Source organism: Ranitomeya variabilis, chromosome 5, assembly GCF_051348905.1.
Source record: "Ranitomeya variabilis isolate aRanVar5 chromosome 5, aRanVar5.hap1, whole genome shotgun sequence".
NCBI classification, from domain to species: domain Eukaryota; kingdom Metazoa; phylum Chordata; class Amphibia; order Anura; family Dendrobatidae; genus Ranitomeya; species Ranitomeya variabilis.
The window spans coordinates 649,563,252-649,583,497 of NC_135236.1; the positions used below are offsets into that span (position 1 = coordinate 649,563,252).

The following is a 20,246-nucleotide window of genomic DNA, read 5'->3' on the forward strand; positions in this document are numbered from 1 at the left end:
CCTTGGCTCCAGTAGGGCGCCTTTCGGCTGGGGCGCTACATCAGCATTTGCCAAAATATGATAGCAAAAACATGACATTACAAGACTGGACAAAAAGGGTGAGGAGCGCTTATTAAAATGTGCAACTTGGTCCTGGAGTTGTGAGAATTAAATAGCACTGAACGCCCTAGATGGCAACCCCAGTCGGAAAGTAATGGTACGGCCCAAGTCCGAAAGGGACACCTTAGACAAAATAGTTGCGCTGCTGGAAGGAATCCACTGGGGCGTGCCAAAGTGACTCAACCGTGAAGTTTCTTTTTCAACCAGTCACAGCAGGAAGGTGAGACTCTAATACAATATTCCAATGCCTTGCAAGAAATTTTCATTGACGTACAGTGGTCTACAACTGTCCCCATTGGGGTTCACAATCTAAATTCTCTATCAGTATGTCTTTGGAAGTTTCCATTCTTGGAGACCCCCAAGCCATAACTCAGTTTCTAATGCTAAATAATTGACCCAGTGTGTATGACATCAAATTACATATTTTCCCTCGGACAATATTTGTCAAGATTAAAAAAAAGGAATTTCAGTTCTCTGTCCAATATTAAGAAATTTCTCAAACCCAAGCAAATTGAAGTAAAAGTTCGACTCACCGAATGCTGTACAGTACATTTCCGTTCTTAAAGATCCTTAGCAATTTGTTGTCTGTGGTTATTTCGTGAAAATTCGCCCCCTTTTCATTGGCAAAGAACAGATCTGGTTTCCAGATAGAATCCAACATAGAAGGGTCCAAATCCAATGAGTCGTCTGGATATTCACTATAAGCCAAACGAGGGTCATTCCATTGTTGACGTAGGAATATGTTTAGTCTGTAATCCTAAAGGACAATGAAGATCAAATATTATAATAGAGGCTAATTTTCTCGATAGATCTCTAATAACGTTTAATTTACTCTTTTCTGAGGCGTTCACAATATTTTTCAGGCAAAAATGTGCAGTAGCTTCTCAGCCTGTAGGAGGACAATCTTCATTGTCTACAGTTTCGAACTCTTTGCAACGTGAGCAGGGACTCCACATTGACTATCCCTGTGTGCCTTCATTAATAGTAGATTTTAGAAGGTTTATCATTTCTCTAATGGTTAAATTAAGTTTGCCAGTAATAATCAGAATACAGTATTTGCAGGTCCATTCACAAGCCTCTCACTCTTTCTACATAGTTTTGGATAATGAAACCCAAGTCTCCTGTATCAAGCACAGTCATCTACAATGAACTTGTAGCGTGCTACATTGAACACTTCGGGAATTCCCAATTGCGCATGCGTCTGTCCTAATTGGAGGAAGACTGTAAATGATGATGCAGGAGACGTGACCCTTGTAAATCAAGGAAATAAAAGTTGACTGGTTGCAAAGACCATTGGACACTTGAAAGCAACATATTCACCCAGTGGACACTTTGCCCTCTTTCAAATATGGGACGTACCTTCTGCTGCTCTACTGGGGACAAGTAAAGGTTTTCAAACTTTTTTTCCATGACATAGAATGTGGTGGGACCACTTTAGGCTAATTTTCTACACCAAATGACTAAAATTTTTAGAAAATGAGGAGTTGAGTATGGTATGTACAGTGCTTGGGCGTGACGCTGAGTCACCACTCATGGATAAGCCGTGAGAGAGGTTAGTCAGGAGGTCCGAGGTTAGATACCAGGAGGGCTCGTAGTACAGGGGGGCCAGACAAAGGCATGTTCAAGTCACAGTCCTTAAGCAAATGCCAGGAGGGTACATTAAGATAAAGGGATAAGAGAAAGGAATAGTCAGAGTCCAAGTCTAGGGTCAGGTACCTGAAGTTAGAGAGAGTCAAGAGCAAAAGAGATAATACACACTAATAGTCAAGACAAATCCAAGGTCTGACAACAAAGATCAAGAAATCAGACACAGAGCACTGAGCATACACCCCACTGACCAAAGCTACAACTGACTGATGAACTTTCAGTGACCTGCCTCATATTTTAAATACAGTCTCTACTCATTTAATATTGTGGTCTTCAATAAATACAAGATGGTGCCGCATGTGCCACCCACTGTGTTCTGAGGACCAAGAAGAGGATATCATCTTTGCATGCAGTGTGTGCTGCGTTCCTAGGTTCAGTGCCGATGATATCCTCTTCTTGTGCTTGCTTCCACACTGGTCTTCAGAGCACATGCGCAGATTGAGAGCATCGCTTGCTGATAGATTCTACTTAAAATGAGCTGTCATCGGCACCATTTTGTTGGAGCAAAATTTTTTTTTAAGACCACAATATTAAATGCGCAGGTGCAATATTTAAAATAGGAGGCAGATGACTGAATATTTAGTGACCTGTCATTTAAGCCCAGAATGATGGCGATGAGGTCAGAGCACCAAAAATAGACCTGCCCACAGGCCGCTCCGAAACACGAGAATCACATTAACTCAAAACTTCAAACAAATTAAACAACAACCACAGGACGGATTTCTTCAACTGAAGTATAATTGTAATCAGTATAACAGCTCCAACCTGACAATGCCTGTAGTTTACTTAGTAAAATCCTGATGACGGGTTCACTTTAAATAAAAAAAAAAGTCAGGGTACAAAGGTATTGGGCAGACATTGCAGTCAAATTGTGCATGGGATGGGGTAGGTGAAAGTGAGTGTAAGGGTAGGACCTCCACATCTGAAAAAACTGGTCTAATGATTCTGATCAGACTTTGATCTGAATTTGATCAAAGTGGCATCAGTTTTTCTTGGACATGGACAGAAAAAAAAAGGTTCTCCAAATTCTCAATTCTGTCAGTCCGTGAAAATCAGATGTTATCCTAGTGCGGTCTGATTTTTTTGACAGACCCATAGACTTGCATTGCCGATTTTGATCCAACACTTGGATCAAAAGTGGACAGATCTCCCAATTTTTTTGTGGACCATGGAAAAATTTGGACATATGCACAATCCCGTAGAATATGACAGGTATGAATGCTAACCGTGAAACTCACGGAAAGCACTTGTACGATAAAATGAGTCTTGTGCGTGAGCCCTTAGACAGATAGATCTTAACCCATTACTTGACAAATTAGCAATTTTCATTTTTCTTTTTTTTTTTTTTAATGACAGATTTTTAATGATTTGGGTCCTAATGAATCAGAAACATAATTTGCTAAATTTTTACAAGTACGGATTTTTCAGAAAAGGGCGTCCCAATATTCAATAAAAAATGACAATGACATGATTTCCTATTTTGAAAACATTCCTTTTACAAACACAACACAAAAAATTGGACCTAATTATAAAAATTATAAAATCTTAGTTGCTGGAAGCTAAAGATTAGGCGTCCCAAAAAAAGGACATTGGTAGATAATGGGTTAAGACAGGCAGCAGACAAAAGGACATTCCTTGATTTTTAGAATATTCTGATGCCCCAAATCTAAGACCCCTATGTCAAGAAGTCGTATGAGTTGATTACAAGAAGCCAGTAGAGGAATTGCTTTATAATTTACTCTTCTTGATCGGAGTTCCAATGGTCAGGGAAGAAATGAATAATTGGCGCAGGAAGGCAGCAATGACATTTTACTAAATAATGTGATATTATTTACAGGTAATAAAGAAAAAAAAATCACAGGACTAAAATCTAACAAGAGTTAATATTTCCATTACCGAAATAAAATTGAAAAATAAAGCATACATTTTTCGATGAATGGGGTCAACGTAAGAACATACAAAGCCGTAATTGCGAGCGACCTTTCCATTCTCCTGGTTCTAGCTAAATGACTTGACTTCTGGGTTCCTGAGAAATGTATTAAGAGCGTATTGTATGTGGCACTTCTCCCATTGATCTTGCTATTTTGACCTTTTCTATAGAAGACTCGGAGCTATGACTTTAAAATTTCCTTCCTTCAATCCTGAAAAAAAAGAAACCCTGCATCCGCCTTGATCCGCCTGCTATTGATACTGTGGTGCATTAGGGTAATTTGATTATCAGATTTTCATTCTCATGGATTGAATTCAATACACCGTAAATACAAGTGCAAAGCAAAAGGAAAATGGCTAGCTGTATTCAAGAGGAGGAAGCGAAATCCTTTTACGTGACTGATTCTTCTCTCCACTCTTCATTTTCGGCGAATTTTCCTTGGTACATATTCCATATAGTTATACGTCACGCTAAGAAAAGCCTTGGCGGGCTTCAATTCACTTCACAAGCACTGGATGGCCCCCTATAGACACTGTGGTAGGTTGACTAACTCAAAGGTAGACACAGGAACGCTTCTTGGGTCAATCGCCTGCTGGTTTATTAAGCACAAAATAAACCATGGCAGGATTTGACAACATTAAACATGGCCTTTCTTGCCTACCGGCAAAACAAAAGATAACTTATAGCACAATCCCAAATATCTACATGTTCCAGCATACTTCAGCTCCCTCTGGAGATACCACCTGGAGACTTTCCTATCTCCAAACACACAGCGGAAAAAAACATGTAGCTGGACATTTAACTCCCCAACCACACCCTTGAGGTGGAGATATGGTGAGTGTGGTGTCCCGCCCATCTCTTAAACCTACTCACAAAAAACCCAAACCCCTATAATGGCTGATTAACCCTTCAGCACCTAACATGCTGGAGAGAAACTTTTGGGTTTCATATCACCGAAGACAGCAACCTTCGTGACACATATCTCCCCTCAAATACCCCGCCAGTGAACACATATAGCATAAAAATCTCCTGACAAAATATCACCAAATCATTTTTTTTTATCAAAGCTGACCATTTTGTGTCAATCAACCTGGGATATGTTGAGCAAAAGAGGTAAGGAAGGATGCATTGAATGATCAAGGTGTGCTTATATTTGTGTGGATGTAGCTGATCATGTTTGCTGAGAACTTCTTGGATGAGCTGTTTCGAAACTAGAACCCCTCCAAATAATTCTCAAGGACATTATATAGATGGGATACCCACTTGCGTTCACTGCATTGCATGACATGGTGCTCACTCCAGTGGACCTGGCCTGACCATGGGTTACATACCTAGGTTTTCATTTGAAAGGCTGGCATGAAATACTATATGTCGCCTAAAGCTGCCAAGCTGAGATCATCGATCATATAATTTTGGGGGGAACCTGTCGAGAGGAGCCACTCGCCATCAGGCCTTCCCCTTGCCCATCATGTTAATTTTATAGCTATCCATATCCACAGGATGTGGACACCACTGAATAGAGTGGTGGATAACAGAGTAAGGCTATCTGCACACGTTTAGGAATTTTCGCGGTTTTTTTTTGCATTTTTTCGCATAAAAACGCGATAAAACCGTGAAAAAAACGCATACATTAAGCATCCTATTATTAGAATGCATTCCGCATTTTTTTTGCACGTGCTGTGTTTTTTTCCGCAGCGGAATCGCATTCCGGAAAAAAACGCAGCATGTCCATTAAAGTGCGGAATCGCGGCGATTCCGCACACATAGGAACGCATTGATCCGCTTACTTCCTGCATGTGGCCATGCCCACCATGCGGGAAGTAAGCGGATCATGCTAAGTTGGTACCCAGGGTGGAGGAGAGGAGACTCTCCTCCAGACCTTAGGAACCATATAATTGTTAAAAAAAAATAATTAAAATAAAAAATAGTGATATTCTCACCTTCTGGCGATCCGCGCAGCTTTCCCGCTCCTCGCGATGCTCAGGTCCCAATAATGCTTTGCGAAAATGACCTGTGATGACGTGCGGTCTCGCGAGACCACTACGTCATCTGGGGTCGTGACCCACTATCCTGCCTACATCTCTGCTTCTAATACTCAGCACAATACATTGACATCACTGCATCCCGCCTACTCCACAGAGTCCTCTCACTACACAGACCCGAGCAGCATGCCAGGGAAGCTAGGGTAGGTAAGCCGTGTTTATTTCTATCAGACTGATCGGGGGCTGTGGGGACCATCATACTCAGATGGGGCTGTGGGAGTGATCATACTGGCTCAGGGGATGTGGGGGACATAATATTGAGTGGGGAACTATGGGGGTGATCATACTGAGTCAGTCTGTGGGAGCCATAATAGTGAGATAGGGGCTGTGGTGGGAATGATCACTGAGTCAGGGGCTGTGGGGACCATCATACTCAGATGGGGCTGTGGGAGTGATCACACTGACTTAGGGGCTATGGGGGCCAACATACTGAGTGAGGGTCTGTTTGGGGCAATATAATAAGTGGGGAGCTGTTGGGGCTATCATACTGAGTGATGAGCCATCATGCTGAGTGGGAGTTGCGGGGGCAGCATACTGAGTAAGGGGCCATCATACTGAGTGAGGGGCCATCATACCGAGTGAGGGGCTGTGGAGTCATCATAAAAGTGTGAAGACATCATACTGAGTGGGGACTGTGGGAGCATCATACTAAAGAGCTTTCATACTGTGTGAGGTGTGTGAGGGCCATAATACTTGTGTGGGGACGATCGGGTATCAAACTGAGTGGTAGGAATTGTATGAATCCAGTTGACTCTATTGGGATCTGCTGGCTTTCTGCTATAAGGCCATCAATTTACAGGACAAAATAGGGCAGTAAGTTCTTACTTCCTCTTCTACCACACCCTTCCCATATTGCCACCAAAATTATTATTTATTAGCCTTGCCCTCCTTCTCCTACTCTTCGTAATCATCAGATCAGACTTGTCTCTGGCTGTTGGACAACTGTCCGCAGCAGTCCTCCAGCTCCATCTACCATCCTCCACTGCTGTCTGCATGGACGTGTTTTCTTTTTTTTAAATTTATAATTTGTATTTATGTTTTCTGTTTCTTTAAATAAGAATAAGTTAAAGCTTCACAAAATAAGTTTAATGCATGAGTGAAATAATAAAATTACCATTGATATATGACCTTTCACGTCCCTCCAGCAGATAGTTCTATCAGTGTTTCTGATTTATCTTTGCTCATGCAAGGATATAATTAAAGGCTAGGATTTGCTATTTGTTATGGATGCTTCGGACCTTGAAAATTCCATGCACGTGAAATGAAAAGAGGAGCTGTTTTCCAGTCTACATTTACGTACATCCTACAAAAAATCCATACAAATTCAATGAAAAGGTTACAATCTTTCAGACAGTGGTGTACATTATATAAGTAGTATTATAGTGCCGCCATTTGCCGATATTCTCTGCGGTATTCCTCACTCGACACCTGCGTGATCCAGTTTACTAAACCCTAATGTACTAACATTGAAATGCAGAACTAATGCTTAAAGTTTAAAGTTTTTATAATCACTGTATAGTGGTATTATTTAGTAATTATGAAACGCTATTTGGCGGTCTTAGTTATGGTATGATGATGTTATCCAGTAACGGTATGATGGCGTTATCCAGGTATTGTTGTCAGTGAAGAGCTGTGGAATTAATGGCGCTATATAAGTGAGTAAAATAAATAAATAATTCAGTGTTGGTGGTATAATGATATTATTTAGCAACAGTATGGCGGTATTATTTTATTACTGCCATACTTAAGACGTTAAGACTAATGTCGGCCCAACCTACCGATATCGACAGGTTATCACTGTTTTTATGGTGGTAATAATCACTGTATGATGGTATTATTTAGTCACTTTACAGCAGCACTATTTATTAACACCATAGTACTCTTATTTAGTTACTGTATGACAGTTTTACACAGTTGCAGAATGGTGATGCTATGAACTCATGATATGGTAGTGCTATCCACTACAGTACAGAGGTTTTATTCACTCATGGTATGACGGTATTATTTAGTGACGGTGTGCTGCATTTTTTAATCCCAGTACCGTCATAATATTTAAGTACTATATGATAGTATTATTTGATCACTTTATAGCAGTACTATTTAGTAGCACCATACACCATAATTTAGTCACTATATGGCAGTTTTATAGTTACAGAATGCTCATGATATGGTAGTGATATCCACTATAGTACAGAGGTTTTATTCACTCATGGTATGACGATATTAGTTAGTGACAGTGTGCTGTATTTTTTAATCCCTATACCGCCATAATATTTAATTAGTGTATGATGGTATTTTTTAGTCACTTTATAGCAGTATTATTTAGTAACACCATGGTGCTCTTATTTAGTCACTACATGGCAGTTTGACAGTTACAGAATGGCCATGATATGGTAGCGTTATCCACTATAGTACAGAGGTTTTATTCACTCATGGTATCACGGTATTATTTAGTGACAGTGTGCTGCATTTTTTAAGCACTGTACCGCCCTAATATTTAATTACTGTATTGTGTTATTAGGCACGACCATTTTAGATATTCTGTTTGTGAACAGACAAATGGGATAAGTGATCTGCTGCATCAGTCATGCATCCGGAAGCAGAGGGGGCCCCCAGTGATGAATGTGGGGTTTGTTTGGGTAACATTTTTTAGCATGGATTTTTCTTGCTCTCTAAACACCAAACTAACCCAACATTTATCAAAGGGAGCCCCCCTGCAACGGGATCACTTATTCCTAACCCAGAACAGACAAATGGAAAGTCGAAACGGACACATGAACAGCGCCTAATCCTGTATATTACTGTATGACGGTATTATTAGTCGCTGGGTGGTGTTTGCACCAAACATCATTTCAACAGGTCCGAAATGAGCGAATCATGGAAATAATATGTGGCTGTAAAGGGGACAAACAGTCTTTAAACTTATTTTCAGAGCCAATGATGAAGCAGTGATGAACGTATAACTACTAATGGGGCTAGTGCACATACTGGTGGTGATACTGTTGTCTCGCCGTCCATGAAATGATCAATGTCGTTCCAACAAAGTTTTGGAGTTAAAATTACCAATGTAGACAATCTGCTTTCATAAAAAAAAAAAAAAACAAAACTTGGTTTTTAGAGTGAAAAATTAGTTTAAAATTATGGCCACTAGGCATCTCCTTCTTGCGTTTCGCTGCCTGCTGCAAAGCTGATCTGTTATTAGTTACAGACAAGCAGGGCAGAATACTGTAGATACAGATCGTAGTACTGTACACAGCCTCAGCACATCACACGGTAGGAAAGCAACTGGACTTTTATCTTGTCTATAACCTTGCTCATCCGTTATTCACTTGTTGAATTGCCAGCTCGTTTTTAGTAGTAAATTAGCTGTACAATGCCACAGTCTTCTGTTTCCCTCCCCATAATTGTAAGGCAGATCAGCAAGACTTTCTCAAATCCACAGTAGCCCAGCTTTTCCACCACTCTGCATTCTGGTTATCATGTCAACCATGAAGCACATATCTGTTGCTGCTGCAGACCAGCTGGAAAGCTGGGTTACAGCAGTGCTCATTGTGAGCATTTTCTACTGCTGCTGCATACCAGCCAGAAAGCTCTGTTACAGATGTTCTAACTCTGATCACTTATCTGTTGCTGCTGCAGACCAGCTGGAAAGCTGGGTCACAGCAATGCTCATTGTGAGCACTTTTCTGCGGCTGCATATCAGCCGGAAAGCTGGGTTACAACTGGGCACACTCTGATTACTTATCTACTGCTGCTGCAGACCAGCAGGAAAGCTGGGTTACAGAAGTGCTCCATCTGAGCACTTATCTTGTGCTGCTGCATACCAGTGGGAAAGCTGGGTTACAGCTGGGCTCACTCTGAGCACGTATCTGTTGCTGCTACAGACAATCCGGAAAGCTAGGTTACAGCTATGCTCACTCTGATTACTTATGTATTGCTGCTGCATACCAGTGGGAAAGCTGGGTTACAGCTGGGCTCACTCTGAGCACTTATCTGTTGCTGCTACAGACAATCCGGAAAGCTGGGTTACAGCTGTGCTCACTCTGAAAAATCCACAGTAACCCAGCTTTTCCACTACTTTGCATTCTGGTTATCATCTCAGCCATAAATCACTTATCTGTTGCTGCTGCAGATCAAAAGGAAAGCTGGGTACCAGCTGTGCTCACTCTGAAAAAGTCACCGTAACCCAGCTTTCCCACTGATTTGCATAATATTAATGAACTTATGCAGGTTTAACTTTTATTTGGCCAGAGGGCTGCAGCCTGTCAGCAAAGACTGGTGCAGTGGCGGGGAGGCCTGAGTGGACCTGGGGAGGGTGGGTAATGCTGTGCTTGTTATTTTCTACCTCTGCAGTCCCATGGCGAATGAAAAGTTAAACCTGGACAATCCCTTTAATATAAAGGAAGTCAGGAGAGCGAGAGCATACTGCCGGCAGCTCAGGGACAGTATGCTGCCATTATGTGATGCCCGACTAGTCTTCCTCTTTTGTGCAGATATTACCGCCAGTTGAGATATTACTGATCCCGCAATGTCCGGTCCGTGTCCCAGTCTCATTATTTTGTCTGTCCGCCTTTATTTTTAGCTGGTGAGGACATCAGTGGACAAGCAGCCGAGGCATATCATGGTTTAATCTCTCTTGTTCGCCATCTCTCCGGCAGCAGATGATTTATGGGACGGCTGCTGACTTTAATATTTAAATGATCTTTTTCTAAAAATACAATTTCTTCCCAAATCCCTCACCGGCGCGAAACGACAGAAACTGACCAAAGTCGTTTATCTGAGTTGCTGTGATGAGACTTAATGGGCCTGCATAGTGCTGTCTGCCCGCAAGGTCTCCTTTGATTAAAGGACAAAAGATGAACCATGTGAAGGGTTATATGTCATTATACCATGTGTCAGGCAGAAAAGAAGAAAAAAGACAATGGCGGGGAATCATCCGCACACAGCTAGGCATTGTTCAGGACATTACACAAAAAGTCAGTTCTCAATGCCCTTTGCTGTAGTAAAGCACAAGGTAATTTTTGGAAAAGGCTGCACAATGATGCAAAAACAGATGGAAAATTACTGTTAAAAATTGCATTTTTATATATGTTGTCAAGTCCGTTACATTAAATCTCACAGGTCTTTAAATTTTAGCTCCGAGAAACTTGTGCAATTTATATTACCTGTCCTCTTATTGTTACACTCCTGTCCTAGGTCCGGGCACTGCTTCCCTCACCCCGGTCCGATCAACTCTGCTGTGCTCCAGGTCGGGATTTGCAAATGACCTGGCGTGCTCCCATGTGATCATCTGCTTGGGCCTATATAAGGCCTACCAAGACACACACCTGTATCTTGGTATTAAGACTTTTGTGTTCCTAAGTCCTGTCAGCCTGTGGCTTTCAGTACCTCTGCTACCTGTCTGCAGTCTTCTGGATGTCTCTGGTCTGACTGCGGCTTTCAGTGCATCTGCTATCTGCTTGTGGTTTCCAGTACCTCTGCTACCTGTCGGCAGTCTTCATGACATCTTCTGTCTGCCTGCGGCTTCCAGTACCTCTGCTACCTGTCTGCATCTTTCAGTACCTCTACTACCTGTCTGCAGCTTCCAGTACCTCTACTACTTGTCTGCAGCTTCCGGTACCCCTGTTACCTATCTGCAGTTTCCTGGACATCTCTGGTCTGCCTGCAGTTTCCAGGGCATCTGCTACTTGTTTGTGGCTACCAGTGCCTCTGCAACATGTCTGCAGCTTCCAGTACCCCTGCTTCCTATCTGCAGTTTCCTGGACATCTCCAGTTTGCCTGCAGTTTCCAGGGCATCTGCTATTTGTTTGTGGCTACCAGTGCCTCTGCTACCTGTCTGCAGCTTCCACTACCTCTGCTACCTTTTTGCAGTTTCCTGGACGCCTCCGGTCTGCCTGCAGATTCCGGGGCATCTGCTACTTGTTTGAGGCTACCAGTGCCTCTGCTACCTGGCTGCAGCTTTCAGTACCTCTGCTACCTTTCTGCAGTTTCCTGGACGTCTCCTGTCTGCCTGTAGCTTCCAGGGCATCTGCTACTTGTTTGTGGTTTCCAGTACCTCTGCTAACTGTCTGCAGTCTCCAGAACATCTCCTGTCTGCCTGTGACTTCCAGTACCTCTGCTAGTTGTTTCCTGAGTAATCCAGCTGTCTGCTGCACTGACACCCTGTCACACTATGACGGTCTTCGGTAAGGAAAGGGGGGCCTCAAGCTATCCCTGGAACTGAGACCCTAACTATCCCTGTCCTGGGGGTACTCTTAAAAGATAGAAAGGAGAGGCCCAAGTCTCCAAACTTCCTATGCTCCTGTTAATGTCCTAAGCTGTCCCCTCCCCCAGGAGGCCTGGGACAGGTATGTTACCGTATATACATGTAAGATAAACAGGGATAACAAAAAGCAACTTACATACAAAAACACTCACCAAGGGTAGAGAGGAGTAAAGGGAAGGATAGGAAGGTACAAACCAAATGGGAATAGGATAATCAAGAAAGCATACACCTAAAAACAGCAAACAACAATCTCCAGCAGCAACTACGAACTCCAACTTTAGCACACTAACTCCAGCAAGCCAGGAAGCAAAACTTTCACAGGCAACAATGAGAAGGTCTGGACAGATTTTATACAGAGAGGAAATGAGCAGGTCAGGAGCATCTGTGAGATGGAGCTACATGCCTCTAACCAGCATACAAAAGTCGTTAACCTCTTCAGCGCCAAAGGAAACAAAGTCCATTTAATATGAGGAACAAAAGACACAGGCTAAAGGGAAGATCTGCGATTCACAGTATGTAAAGATCGCCTAAACCCAGATCTCCCAGGGGGACGTGACACACCCATGTGCCTACTGGACCTTAGACATGGAAGATCCACCTCACCTAGTAGCCTGACCTTTGATGGGTCCCTAAGCCACCAGGTCCTTGGCGCAGCATTACATATATGTACACTAGTCCAGATCCTGTGGGAGGCTTACGAAAAAAGTTAAAACCTCACAGACTTATGGAAAAGTTGGCAAATCTCCTGATTTCAACAAATACCTACTGAAAGTAGAGCTTCTTGTTCACATACACAATAAGCAGGGCATTGAAAAGGTGTGAAGCAAATGCAGAGGCTTAAAAGATGTCACTACTCTGTCTAGGTCCTGCTACCGCTACATAGTAACAAGGCTCTGAAATCAAGTACCAATTATAGTACCCGCGTCTTCTAATCTGGTAAATGGGTGTCAAAGACTATGGACACCTGTGACATAGAGAAACATTTTTTTTACGTATGTTAGTGGTTACCTTTACTAATAGAAATGCAGTCTGTAATCTTCATTTTTTTCATTCACTGATATCCATTTTTCTGACTGCTCCTAGTTCCAGATTTTTTTTCTTGTGGGAGTGTCTCAGTAATATAGGCTGTATGTAAACTCTGTGTACCCAGAGTGCTGCTTCACTTCACTGCTCATATATCAGCACAGCTTCTATCCTGCACTTATTTCCTCCTTCTCCATAGCCCCCTATAAACCCCCATTCTATAAATCCCCCACTCCTGCTGCTATCTGTAACACTGAGAGAAGGGAGAATAAAGAGGAGAAAGAACCAAAAGGAGCAGGAGCTCCCACTATTTAGAATGTTCCTTAATGTTACATTTCGGAAGCAAATAAATCTACTAAATCTACTAATAAAGGGTCACTTCCGTCTGTCCTTCTGTCTGTCACGGATATTCATTGGTCGCGGCCTCTGTCTGTCATGGAAATCCAAGTCGCTGATTGGTCGTGGCAAAACGCCCACGACCATTGCCACGATCAGTCAGCGACGGCCATAGTCTGGCAGCGAAATGGCCATTGCTTTATTGCCCTGCGGTCAGCGCTGAGCGCTCACACAGGGTTAATGCCAGCGTTAACGGACCGCGGTATAACGCACTCCGTTAACGCAGCTATTAACCCTGTGTGACCAACTTTTTACTATTGATGCTCCGTATGCAGCATCAATAGTAAAAAGATCTAATGTTACAAATAATAATAATAAAAAAAAGGTTATTCTCACCGTCTGACGTCCTCGGCAGTGCAAGCGGCAGGTTCCGGTGCCAAGGATGCTATGCGAGAAGGACCTGCCATGACGTCACGGTCATGTGACCGTGACGTTATCACAGGTCCTGCAGTCATACCAACCCTAGGACTGGAAGCTGCCGCGTGCACCGCACACCGGCGCCAGGATTTCAAAGGGCCTTCGGAAGGTGAGTATGTTTATTTTTTATTTTAAGTCTTTTCTAATCACATATGTACTGCCCATATTGCTATATACTACGTGGCTGTGTTACATACTGCGTGGGCTCTGTTATATACTACATCTTTGTGCTATATACTATGTAGCTGGGCAATATACAACGTGACTGTGCAATGTACTACGTGCTCTGTGTTCTATACTACATAGCTGTGCAATATACGGTACTACAGTATGTGGCTGTGTCGGTTCTGTTATATACTACGTCGACTGTGCAATATACTACGTAGCTATGCAATATACTACGTGCCTCTACAATATACTATGTGGCTATGTTATATACTACGTGGCTCTGCTATATACTACATGCCTGTGCAATACACTACGTGGCTATGTTATATACTACGTAGCTATGTTATATACTACGTCGGTTGTGTTATACACTACGTCACTGTGCAATATAGTACGTGGCCTGTGCTATACATATTCTGGAATACCCGATACGTTAGAATCGGGCCACCGTCTAGTAAGTAATAGAAATCTGTGTGAGGATGCCTCTTTTCATATATCTGTACCTTACAAAGTGCTTGTATCATGGGCATAACTTATAACAGATGGGGTCTCATCTGTAGCAGGACCCCCACCTGCCATGCCCTATTTATAATACTATTGTCTTGCTTTATAGAACAGGAGCTTTTGAGTCTCCCCAAGCACCAGGGCTCATGGCGACTGTTATTTTTGCATCGCCAATGACAACAACTCTGATTTATAACATTTATAAACCTGGTTCAGAATAGAAAGCCGTAGACAGGCTTCCATAATCCACGACCTGAGCCTGGAGAACAACAGAGGGAATCCAGACTCCAGCTGTCCTCCTTTCTAACCTCAATCGCCCCACTTGCAATGGGAATTATGCACAGATGTATTCTGGGGAATTGCCATCTGCATGTGGCCTTCCAGAAGGCCTGTGTGTGTATATACTGTATATATATGTGATATAGAGAAAATTCTATAAAGAAACAATGGTCTCTGAACTTTCTAAACTTTCTAAAACTCTTTCGTAACTGTAGTCCTTAAAGGAATGTTCCATAATAGAGGTATTGATGAACTATCCTCCAGGTTAGGTTACCAATATCAGACTGGTTGATATGATGCTCAGCGCCCCCCAGTGCTTGGCTGGTGCCGTGGCCATCGGAAGTTACCTGTTTCCAGAGCTAGCACTCCGCAGCCCCTTAGTGGCCTGAATGAGCTCATATATATCTGTTTTTACATGGAAAACAAAAATTAGGAGGAATATTCAGGAAAATAGGAGTACAGTGAAATATATATAAATACTAAATGCAGCAGGATACAGAATATGAAAGTATATATATATATATATATATATATATATATATATTTCTCTTTATAGGTATATTTTTGAGTAAAGTGTAAATTGTTCTTTTATTCTATAAACTTCTGACAATATGTCTCCGAATTTCCAAGCAATACATTTTGTGTTTTTTTTCTGACAAAGAAAAATGGTCAAAATAAAAACAAAACAAAACAGTCCTTTCAGACCTCAAATAATGCAAAGAAAACAAGTTCATAATCATTTAGAAACAACAATACTACTGTTTTAACTGAGGAAGAGTTCAGAAATCAATATTTTGTGGAATAACCATGATTTTTAATCACAGCTTTCATGTGTTTTGGCAGGCTTTCCGCCAGTCTTTCACACTGCTTCTGGTGCAGAAAATTTAAGCAGTTGTTCTTTGTTTGATGGCTTGTGACTATCCATCATGATTACATTCCAGAGGTTTTCAATGGGGTTCAGGTCTGGAGATTGAGAAAAAAATGAACTTTTTTGAATTTACCAAATGGCTGCAATGAAACAAAGAGTGAAAAATTTAAAGGGGTCTGAATACTTTCCGTACCCACTGTATAACATCTGGCCCCTCCTTCCTGGTTTATGACATCTGGCCCCTCGTTCCCAGTTTATGACATCCGGCCCCTCGCTCCCAGTTTATGACATCCGGCCCCTCGCTCCCAGTTTATGACATCCGGCCCCTCGCTCCCAGTTTATGACATCTGGCCCCTCGCTTGCGGTTTATGACATCTGGCCCCTCACTCCTGGTTTATGACATCTGGCCCCTCGTTCCCGGTTTATGACATCTGGCCCCTCGCTCCCGGTTTATGACATCTGGCCCCTCGTTCCCCGTTTATGACATCTGGCCCCTCGCTCCCGGTTTATGACATCTGGCCCTTCGCTCCCGGTTTATGACATCTGGCCCCTCGCTCCCGGTTTATGACATCTGGCCCCTCGCTCCCGGTTTATGACATCCGGCCCCTCGCTCCCGGTTTATGACATCTGGCCCCTCGTTCCCGGTTTATGACATCTGGCCCTTCGCTCCCGGTTTATGACATCCGGCCCCTCGCTCCCGGTTTATGACATCTGGCCCTTCGCTCCCGGTTTATGACATCTGGCCCCTCGTTCCCGGTTTATGACATCTGGCCCCTCGTTCCCGGTTTATGACATCTGGCCCTTCGCTCCCGGTTTATGACATCCGGCCCCTCGCTCCCGGTTTATGACATCCGGCCCCTCGTTCCCGGTTTATGACATCTGGCCCCTCGCTCCCGGTTTATGACATCTGGCCCTTCGCTCCCGGTTTATGACATCTGGCCCCTCGTTCCCGGTTTATGACATCTGGCCCCTCGTTCCCGGTTTATGACATCTGGCCCCTCGCTCCCGGTTTATGACATCTGGCCCCTCGCTCCCGGTTTATGACATCTGGCCCCTCGTTCCCGGTTTATGACATCTGGCCCCTCGCTCCCGGTTTATGACATCTGGCCCCTCGTTCCCGGTTTATGACATCTGGCCCCTCGCTCCCGGTTTATGACATCTGGCCCCTCGCTCCCGGTTTATGACATCCGGCCCCTCGCTCCTGGTTTATGACATCTGGCCCCTCGCTCCCGGTTTATGACATCTGGCCCTTCGCTCCCGGTTTATGACATCTGGCCCCTCGTTCCCGGTTTATGACATCTGGCCCCTCGCTCCCGGTTTATGACATCTGGCCCCTCATTCCCGGTTTATGACATCTGGCCCCTCGCTCCCGGTTTATGACATCTGGCCACTCGCTCCCGGTTTATGACATCCGGCCCCTCGCTCCTGGTTTATGACATCTGGCCCCTCGCTCCCGGTTTATGACATCTGGCCCTTCGCTCCCGGTTTATGACATCTGGCCCCTCGTTCCCGGTTTATGACATCTGGCCCCTCGCTCCCGGTTTATGACATCTGGCCCTTCGCTCCCGGTTTATGACATCTGGCCCCTCGTTCCCGGTTTATGACATCTGGCCCCTCGTTCCCGGTTTATGACATCTGGCCCCTCGCTCCCGGTTTATGACATCTGGCCCCTCGCTCCCGGTTTATGACATCTGGCCCCTCGTTCCCGGTTTATGACATCTGGCCCCTCGCTCCCGGTTTATGACATCTGGCCCCTCGTTCCCGGTTTATGACATCTGGCCCCTCGCTCCCGGTTTATGACATCTGGCCCCTCGCTCCCGGTTTATGACATCCGGCCCCTCGCTCCCGGTTTATGACATCCGGCCCCTCGCTCCCGGTTTATGACATCTGGCCCCTCGCTCCCGGTTTATGACATCTGGCCCCTCGTTCCCGGTTTATGACATCTGGCCCCTCGTTCCCGGTTTATGACATCTGGCCCCTCGCTCCCGGTTTATGACATCTGGCCCCTCGCTCCCGGTTTATGACATCTGGCCCCTCGTTCCCGGTTTATGACATCTGGCCCCTCGCTCCCGGTTTATGACATCTGGCCCCTCGTTCCGGTTTATGACATCTGGCCCCTCATTCCCGGTTTATGACATCTGGCCCCTCGCTCCCGGTTTATGACATCCGGCCCCTCGCTCCTGGTTTATGACATCTGGCCCCTCGCTCCCGATTTATGACATCTGGCCCCCCGCTCCCAGATTATGACATCTGGCCTCTCGCTCCCGGTTTATGACATCTGGCCCCTCGCTCCCGGTTTATGACATCTGGCCCCTCGCTCCTGGTTTATGACATCTGGCCCCTCGCTCCTGGTTTATGACATCTGGCCCCTCGCTCCTGGTTTATGACATCTGGCCCCTCGCTCCTGGTTTATGACGTCTGGCCCCTCGCTCCCGGTTTATGACATCTGGCCCCTCGCTCCTGATTTATGACATCTGGCCCCTCGCTTGCGGTTTATGACATCTGGTCAATCGCTCGCGATTTATGACATCCGGCCCCTCGCTCCCAGTGTATAACATCTGGCCCCTCATTCCCAGTGTATAACATCTGGCTCCTCGCTCGCGGTTTATGACATCTGGCCCCTCACCATGCCATCTGCCTTTGCTAACATTTGTGAAAAAAAAACTAGTTTCTGAAGAGATCACTGATGCCACTGGTCCTGTAATAGCGCCATACTAGAGATAAGTGGACCATTGGAAATGAAAATTCGCAAACTTCACCGAATGTTCCCCAAAAATTTGTTTTGCAGCGAATAAGTCTCAATACTGCAAAGTCTCAAATTGCCCGGAAAACACTCCCTTCCAAGGTCTCCTGAATGTGTGTTGAACCAATTTTGGGCTCCTTAATGCAAACACAGCCTTTCTAATGTCCAAATTACGTCAACTATCTGGATGTCTGGATAGGGCAAAATGGATGCTCACTGGCGGTATCTAACATTTAACAACACACTTTTTAGTGTACCTGCCGCTGTATATGGTGACCTGTATGGGTCTACTACTGCATTATTACAACAAGGAAGGTTCCTAATCATAATTTTTTTTTTAGCAAAGTGAATAAGTCTAGCCTATTTATATGTGTATATAGAAATTTAGTTCCTCTGATTTCAAAAATGGCAATTTACAAAAAAGGCAACTGAATGCAAAATCACACTTAACGCAAAATGTTCCACATCCCACCATGCAAGCAGAAGCTGGAGGAGTTAAGTGGACCTCTCATGGTGCGGAAAGAAGAATATTGAGATCATTTCTCATTTGTTATTTTTCCTTCTGTGGCAGAGAAATGAACAAAGAATAATTAGATCTATTCCTCATTCATAGGGCAGGTTTACATCATGATTAATACTGCAGGATCTGATGGAGCCTGAAGATGTAGTTTCCTCCCAGGTTTCTTGCTCTTTTATCAAACTTTTATCTGAACTTTTGGTTGCAGTTTTATGATAATACTGAATGTCACTGACAAGTTTTTTGCTATTTTTATAGAGCAGGAAGAACCCAATGGGGAATGTCCACAACTCATATAGTGAATACAATAAACAGTAAATCTTTTTTACTTCTCTTAATGGGTTTAGCCGAAACATATTTTTTTTATGGGGCTAAGAACTTATCTGTAGGTAGTTGATAATTTTTCTGCCTGTTCTGCGATGTGCTGATCTTTTCTGGCTCATAGCGGTCATTGAGCGCTCATAGAGGTGATTCTCCTGCTTCCTGTGATGCTATATTAACAGAGCAGTTCTTTCTCTTCTGCTCTGCTTCGTTGATGCAGCGTCACTGCCAAAGTCATGTGGAGTGACAGATGGCTTAGCCTAACTCAGTGGAGATCTGGCTGTCAATAAGCATGACGTTAGCAGTGATGCCCTGTCGACAGAGCAGAGCGGAAGAGAAGGAGCTGCTCCATTGACGTGGCCTCACAGGAAGAAGTAAAATCGCAGTCTGTGAGCCAGATGAACTCATCGCACAGTAGAAGAATCTGCCTGCTGAAAAATGCTTAGCTCCATATAAAAAAATAAGTGTTGCAAAACTCCCTTAAGGAAATATGTATGGAAGATGATATAAAAAAGTTAAATAATTTCACAAAAATATGTAACACTACAGTCTTATCTTCATCACATTATACTTATACCATGGGGGAGTCAGAAGTGTAACCTATATCTACTGGGACCAGACTTGACACGCAATTTACATTTCTGCAATTGAAGGGAATAAATCATCAAAACATTTTTTTTCAACTGAAAAAAATGTAAAGTAATAAACGTGATGTCACAATATAGGGATAATAGACAAAATATTGAATGTGACAGAACATGGGAAATGCATGCACGATATCTCAAAAATAAAGATAATAAAAACAATGATGTCATAATTTTGAAATAATAAACAGTGATGTCACCAAACAGGAATAACAGGACACAATATATTTAGCTATATCTCTGAGTTAATAAACCCAGTGATGTAACATTATGGGATTTATGTGCAAAATGATGTTAGAGAGCAGAGATAATTGTGGCGCTCCTGAGGTCTGGTCGCCACAGAGGTACTGCACCTCATCCAGAGGTGTGGGACTTCGCTCTTG

General features: G+C 43.7%; 1 protein-coding gene across 2 annotated transcripts in view; it reads right to left on the reverse strand.

Annotated features, from left to right (window-relative positions):
- Positions 1-20,246, reverse strand: part of GLRA1 (glycine receptor alpha 1) — a 156,184-nt gene that overhangs the window by 22,099 nt on the left and 113,839 nt on the right. For both annotated transcript variants that reach the window (XM_077266381.1, XM_077266380.1), the window contains exon 4: positions 633-856. In XM_077266381.1, coding sequence (XP_077122496.1) covers positions 633-856 — 224 coding nt within the window. The remainder of the gene's footprint in view (positions 1-632; positions 857-20,246) is intronic.